Source organism: Macadamia integrifolia, chromosome 6 (assembly GCF_013358625.1).
Source record: "Macadamia integrifolia cultivar HAES 741 chromosome 6, SCU_Mint_v3, whole genome shotgun sequence".
In the NCBI taxonomy this organism is placed as follows: domain Eukaryota; kingdom Viridiplantae; phylum Streptophyta; class Magnoliopsida; order Proteales; family Proteaceae; genus Macadamia; species Macadamia integrifolia.
This window is the reverse complement of record NC_056562.1, coordinates 1,427,510-1,435,249: the sequence shown is the minus strand read 5'-3', so window position 1 is coordinate 1,435,249 and position 7,740 is coordinate 1,427,510. Positions and strand designations below refer to the sequence as shown.

At 38.2% G+C, this 7,740-nt stretch overlaps 1 protein-coding gene across 2 annotated transcripts in view; it reads left to right on the top strand.

Annotated features, from left to right (window-relative positions):
• LOC122081999 (callose synthase 10-like) overlaps nt 1-7,740 on the top strand; it is a 107,927-nt gene that overhangs the window by 37,862 nt on the left and 62,325 nt on the right. For both annotated transcript variants that reach the window (XM_042649466.1, XM_042649464.1), the window contains exons 11-12: nt 1,057-1,133; nt 1,244-1,322. In XM_042649466.1, the coding sequence (XP_042505400.1) occupies nt 1,057-1,133; nt 1,244-1,322 (156 nt within the window). The remainder of the gene's footprint in view (nt 1-1,056; nt 1,134-1,243; nt 1,323-7,740) is intronic.

Genomic DNA, 7,740 nt, shown 5'->3' with positions numbered 1-7,740 from the left:
GGAGGTTGTAGCTCGAGCCCGGATTGGGAAGGCAAGCATGACCCAATCTGACCGTGGGTTTTAGTTTGTCTAGCCAAGTTCAGGCCAGTAACCCATTCTCCACCGAACAACCCCGCCACCCAGAAAATTAATAAATAAATAAAGAAGAAAAACCCTATGCTCAATCCAGAGAAGAGTTTTGTAACGTTGGGCTTGGTTGTTGCGTTTCTGGCTTAGTATACTTTCTGATTTTAGCAATGGAATAAGATTACATATATGCTTAAAATTTCGGTTGTATATAATTTATTTTAGTAACTTACTGTTAGTAACTATATATTCTAGGAGATGGTTTTCCTTCAGCCACATTCAAGGTAAAATCCCTTGACCCAGGCCTTCGGATGTTCTCCATAGGGTGTCAGGGAACAGTCCAGGTGTATTATTGACCCTGTACTGTAGGGAGGGGGGCAGATATTTATGGCTATTGATGGCCATACTTTTCCTGCACCCACAGTGCAGGACAACTTTCTCCTATATTCCAATTGTCGCAACCTAAAAGGTTTATAATTTCTTCAATTGTCTCATCCCCTCTCTGGGGGGGAGTTTTGTCAGGTTCTGGTTACTCAAGACATCAGCTTGAGACCAACCTGGGGAACCTTGATTTTTTTTTAAATAACTCAACCCGAGCCCAACTCTAAATCTGAAAAGTCTACCCTTACCTGTTATTTTCTTGGTTGGGCTAATGTTGGTGTGGGGCCTTGGGTTATTGTCTTAGCATTGGGAGATGCATAGCAATCACTTTTGAAAATCTGTTATAGAAAGGCAAGCCCAGCGGGATTATGAATTCAGAGAATCGTTGGGAGATTGTGAACTTCCTTTTCAGTAAGCCATTGGCTTATTGAAAAAGGCCCACTGTCCTATACTAGGCCCGTAGAGAAAGAAATCTCATAGTTTCTTACAGACAAAAAAATCTCATGGTTGACTTTTTTTAAAACTCTTTGTAGTTCTTTGGGATCTCTCTTTTGTATTTTCTGCTGGTTCTTGTTAGCAGTTACATTCCATCATCTTCTATATTTACAGGAGGCTGATCGAAATAACAATGGGAAAGCTGCACATTCTGCGTGGCGGAATTATGATGACTTCAATGAATATTTTTGGTTAGGTTTTTCTTATATATATATATATTTGGGTATGAATGATTTTGTATTTACTTCAAATTATATTATCTTGCAATAATTTTGTGTCGTCAATCCCAACATTTGTGTAGGTCGCGTGCTTGCTTTGAATTGAGATGGCCGTTGAGGAAGGACTCTCCATTTTTAATGGAGCCTAAGAAACGGAAAAGGGTTGGTTTGAAAATCATCTGTCCCTATATTTTCTCCTATGTTGTAAAACTTGCGTGATTTAACATTCAGGATGTTGAGATGGAGTCTAATTAGTTTCTCGTTTGGGTCCTTATTTTTTGTTTAGAGTATTTTGCAGGGGCTTCTGTTTCCCCATGAAGATAAGCTTTTGTAGACGTCCCTAAATATCTGCTTCATAGCACTGCTTAATTATTGCTCATGTTTTGTAGATTTGTTGTCGACATACCATCTTTCCTCATGTAAATTTGACACCAAAAAATTTCCGGACATGGAAGTATAAAGCTCTAAAAATTGGTTGAAAAATCAACTTTGGTTCAAGAGCAGAAAATACCAAGTTAAAAATTCAATAATGTGACCAATATGGTTGATATAGCCTATAGGACCTGGAATATGTGATGTGGCGAATCTATAGGTTATACAACCCTTCCAACAGTGTTGTTGAACAGATCACCCCTATGTATGCCTCATAGTGGTAAGCCATTATAGCTGTCATTAATTGGGCTTTGTAACTGGAAATATACTATTTTGCAGTTCTAGGTTATTTTTCGTTACAGGTTTGTTATTGAAACAAGTTAATGGATACTAAAAGAAGGTCCTTTTTTTTTTTAGTTTGAGATATCTTTGAGTTTTGGTTATTTTAGTTCCCATTTTACTCTTTTTTTGGGGTGGGGGGGGGTGGACTATTGAATGTAGGAATTAGTTAGGTTACCCTAATGCCAGTGTGTACCGGGCCTAATATAGGTGTTGGTGTTATTAAATAACTCTGATAAACAATAACTTCTAATATTCAACAACCGCATCTGGAATTGAGTAGAACACTAGAAGTAAATGAGGATTGGAGGCTTTGTAGTATATAAGGGACTAAAGGGGAAACTTTTGTTTGTGTATAACTGGACTTGATGGCTATGGGTTTGATTGTTCAGATCATCAAATTTCTTTGGATTTCAGAATTCTCTAAGAACTATAAGTAGTTAAAAATTGGGTAAACAATGCAGGAAAATTTGGGGTATGAAAGCTTCAAAGTATCATGATGTCAGAATCCCATCACAAAACTAACTAGAGATGATTAGAAAATGTATTGATGAAATTTGTTTTTGTCTGAATTTTAGGGTATGAAATAACCTTTACAGAAGCTATAACCGCCTAATCTGAACCCAAATCATTAAGTTGAAGGACTGTAACATGTTGTGTGAGACACTGAGGCTAATGCAGTTTGTTTTCTAAGTACCTGTAAAATTAAGTATTTGCCAACAGTCAACCATGCATCTAAAAATCATGGAACTTTAAAAGTCTTGTTGGAGACTTGTAGAAAAATTTATCATGAAGTGTTAACTCAATCATTTCTACTGAATTCAGTTAGTCACTAAAAAAATGTTTTAGATTGTGGGCTAAGGCACGCTAGAGTTTTCAGAACAAGCAACCAGTCTGGTTTGCAGATCTTAATCTGCCCCAACCTCCTTTATCTTGTAAAAATTCTAAATTATTATAGCTAAAGAATGGGCTCGACTGATTCTTACTGTAGCAATTTTCTGACAATGGTAACCTAAACTTTCAGCAATTAGAATTGAAAGTCAGGTAGAAACAGTAAAACTAAAAGCAGTATAACAGCTGGGCAGAAGCAGAAAAATTTAGTGTAGACAGTTCAAGAACTTGAAACTATGTTCTAAATTGAATATATAAAGTCCCGTCATCTGTGACTTCTTGTTAAATACTTGAAATACCCCACCATTCTTAACTTATCAAAAATAACATAATGGATGACAACTTTGTCTCCCATGATTAGTTCGGCTTTCCCATTAATAGAATTACAGAAGTTCCCTTCAAGTTACTTATTTTATTAGAAATTGATTGTCTGTTATACTGCTTATGCTACTCTGAAACATGCTCAAAGCGCTATTCTAGTCTCACTTGAATGTAAATGCACAGCTGAAACCCAATTCTGTTCAGTTCCCTATAATGTAGATTTGTTCCTGTCTCAGAACAGAATGATTAAAAGCTTCTGAAATCCAATCTGTACGAAGATGGAGATGAGCTATGACTATTTAATCCTTTTTCATAAGGGGTGCTCCAGCATTGCTATTTGTGGATCTTCCTCCCACCTTTCCTACTTTAGCATTCTGATTAGATTCTTTTTTTTTTTGGATGAGAGGTTAAGTTGAAGGTAGTCTATGTGAATATCACTTACATATCAATGCAGTTAAGATTGTCCAATTGGGCCAATTGGATCTTGGAAGACTTTATTTTGGCCTGTGGTTGGGTTTTATGAGTCCTGGGATTTTTTTTTTGGGTTTATTGATGTAATGGTTGATGCAGTATAAGGCCCTTGATTTAACCCTTAGGAAGGCTCATATTTGGGCCCATGTGATGATTATGTTTAAGGCCAGATCCTGCCAAGTTTCTGCTCAATATAGCACATCGAACCAGCATGTTTTGGACAGATTTAAGTCTATATTTTTAGCCTTCTCCGTGCATCGTCAAAGTTTTGCTATGATTCCTGTGTGTTTGGAAACTCTTTTTCGATGGCTTAATTTAGAGTAGAGAAAAGGGAGATGTTTCCGAGTTCAGTCTAGTGTCACAAGGGAGCTTTTATTTTGAGCGACCGATCATCCGGTTCTGGAAGCATGGGGTTTACGTCCTAACTGATCATCCATCCTCTGGAGCCTCAAACCGTGCAAGAATGAGTGTGGATGGTGAATGGTATTTTCATTCCTGGGAGGCGATCTTTATTGCCCGAGTAAGGGGCATGCCTTATTTGAATAACCCGGTGACCTATTCATTGTAGAAGTAGGATCTTTGGCAAGCAATACATGCTTAAATAATACAATTCGAGGTGGAGCAACGGGAGAGTCTACATTAGGTAGTTATTCAAAAGAAGAAGCCAATTTCATTCGGGTGGACGATCATGGATTTGATGGGGGAATCTGCCTTCTATGGAGAGGGGATCTTGTGTAAGTGGACAATCGTAGGTCAACAGCAAAGGAGCGAGCCTAAACTAACCCAAGTGGTAATGAGAGCGGCTTGCTCTAGTTGACAAATGCAGGTAGAACTTATTGATCTACTCCTTCAAAAGAAGAGAAAGACTAGCTTTACTTGAATTTATAGGAGAGGCGAGTGAATCATCAAACCTATTGAGAGAGAGGGGGAATTGAACTCCCTAAGTCTAGGGTCCCCCATTTCCGGTCTTGTGTGACAGTCTTCCCGGAGGAGAGAGGGTCCTCTAATCCATTCTTTGACAGAGTGAAGAGACCAATGTTCGGGATTCAATGAGGAGAGATTCCTTTTCAAAAGTGGTTATGGCACGTGCCTGGCTCTCCATTGGGCTCATTCCTTGTTTGGTCTGACGCGCTGGCCGTTGTATGTAGTCAGGCCCTCGCTTGGTTCTGGCGCTATCAAAGAGAAGCTTTTTCCAATACTATAGTTGCATGCAAGTCTATGTTGTGTTTTTGAATTAGGGGAAGCAAAGCCTCAAGCAAAGAGGTTGGGCTGTTCACTTCATTGATTTGACTTCACTTCACTTTCTTGCTCCTTTTACTAATTTCCTTGGAACACAATCAAAAGAACTACAGCTTTCACCCCGCTCTAGTATGTGTAATGTGGCCTGAATGACTTCGCTCCTATGAACAGGACAGTGGGCACTCATTAGTAGTCAGCCTTCGTGAAAGGAATGACCCTAGCTTATACAGATAAGGAAGAAAGAGACACTCTATCGCTAGAAGGACTATGCATGGCGGGTATGCCTAGTTTCGAACCTTGTCCCAAGGTGGCGATGAAATAGCCTAACCTTTCACCCACCGGTATGAATGGGCACTGTGTCTAGCCAGAGGTAAAATATTGATGAGACAATTCGGTTATGGAGCGCTTACCATTGTCGCTTTTGTCTTCCTCGTGGATGGATTAAAAAATCAATCTTCTCTCCGGTCTGCTTAATTCGCTGATTGTGGAGTATTTGTTGGAAGATATTATTGACTTACGTGGGGGACAATTTTCCTACTTTCTATTTGTGTTGTTTCTTATTAGTTGTTGCTCCTTTATTTAATTTCTATTATTGTTAAGTAGCTATATGTTAGATTTTATTCTGTATTTAGTTGCTATTTTGATAGCAATCTGTAGTGAACTTTCTCCCCTCGCAAGAGGGGTTTGAAGCTCTCAATAAAAGAAGGGCTGGGGATTGCTATCTGGTTGCATGGTCACTGTGCCAGTGTAGGGACCAACCACGGGGGGCGCACAGTCATCCAACCAGGGGTTAGGGTGGTCTTTTCTGCACCACTCTGTGTCTGGCCGTAGGAGCATGTGACCCGGTAGAGATCTCTTTCCCATAAAAGAAATAAGGCTGGACTGCATCCCATGATTTGAGTGGGAAAAAAGAAGAGAAAGCTATGATTTTGCTGGGTGTGTCAGTGGCTCTGTGAGAGAGTTATGGTGAGATACCATGGGTGAGAGGCCTTTCCCTATCCCTTCTTCTTCTTCCTCTTTGATTTCTTTTGTTTCTATTTATTTGTTCTGCAATTATCAAGCACCTGGAAAGCAATCGAACCCTGCTGTGCTGCTGGATTTGCTGTTGGATCTTAGAAGGCTATACTGAGTTATCACTTTAAGTTCTGAGTTGAAGAAGCAAGAAGACAAGCTATGGTATCTTTGTTTGGAGTTCTACTGCTGATATCTTCAAACCCAAGCAACTGAAGATCCTCTCATCAGATGTAGACCTAATTTTTTATTTTTTTTTGGATGAATAAATTATTGAATACCAAGAGAAGAAGAATATACAAGGGAAAGGGGGGGGGGAGGGTAGGCTTAACCAGACAAGGAGAAGCAAACCCAGGGGAAAACAAAATTAGAAACAAAAAATACATCAAAGCCCAAGGGGGAACAAAACCGAAAGAGGGGGTGGGGGAACTAAATAGCCATCAAGTGGTTGGGGGGATGAGATCGAACTGTAGATAGCCCTAATTTTAATGCTGTAATGTACACCCAAAGTCCATCCTTTGATAAAAAGCCTGATCGGATGGGCTGATTTGACAGTTGCTGTTAGTTGCTATTTTGTGGTGTTTGCTTTCTAATTTTGAACTGGTGTTATATATCAGCATCCAACTATTGGTTTTGGCTGAGGTTTTGAAGTGTTATCCAACTCCAAGAGACTCACCATTTATTGAAATATAAGCCCCATCAGAGTAACTTTAATTGCTAATTTTCTTACTGCCTAGTTTCTGGTTGTTTTACATATATATATGCCCTGCAATAGTCCAAAACCTGCTGCTAATTTAATTGTCTTCGGTTGGGTCTGTTTTCACAGTACTTGTGTAAGTTGTCAGTAGTTCAAAGTGTTACAACACCCTCCTTTTTAGGTGCTCATTACTTTCCATTGCTGGTTAATAGCTGTAACTTGTGGACATTAAGATAAAATGATTCTTTTGTAGATTTGGTTCCTAGTTGACTAGTTGGGTACTGGTTCTACATTAATGGGCCTCTTTTGTAAGCCCATATTTAGGTTTGAATTCTGACTAGAAATTTTTTTTTTTATTTGGTACTCTAGTAAGAGTACTATTTATTTTGTTATTAAGGGTTTTAGCTAGGCTGGTATAGGTCTCTAAGAGTCCAGATTTATTTAAGTCACTTTCCTTTATTTTTTCGATTTCCTAGTTAGATTAGGTTATTTTGACAACAAAATTTCAGTTGAAATCTTTAAGGTGTCAGTTTTTGTTTTGGGGGGTCCTATTCGATCCTGAAACTTATAAGAAACCCTATTTTAAGCACTCTAAGCACACTGGAAACCTTGGAAAAAAAAAAAAATACACGCAAAATGGTAGTTTGAGTTTGGTCCCTAGGTTGCTATTATACTTCGTATGCTGCTGTATGGTATATCATAGTTGTCACGGCGCCAAGGCGAACCAAGGCGGTGGAGGGTTGTCTAAGCGCTTAGGCGAGAAGGCACCCGCCATAAGGCGAACTAAGCGAACAAGTGTTATTTTTTATTTTTTCTATTTTCTAACATTATTTAGTAAGTTATATATACCTTGTATCATAAAAAATCAAGATTAAGCCACATCAAGTCATTAAAAATCAACATTTAGCCACATCAAATCATAAAAAATTAACATTAAGTCATATTAAGTTATAAAAAATCAACATTTAGAGAAATGCTCTTATTCTATAATAAGTTTGACTGGTCAAATGATTTTATTTTTACATGAGACTTTTTGTATTAGTTATAATATAAAACCAGTTTTCTAACAAGTCTAAGATTACTTAAATCTGAGTTGTAATGACAAAGTTATGCTTCAGTCAAACTTATTTTTAAGTGCGCGAATACTGTTAAAATCGCCTGAATGAAAATAATTTTATGAATATCAAAACAAAATATTTTTTTACCGGACTTTTGGTTTTTAGCAATGTTTTAACATGA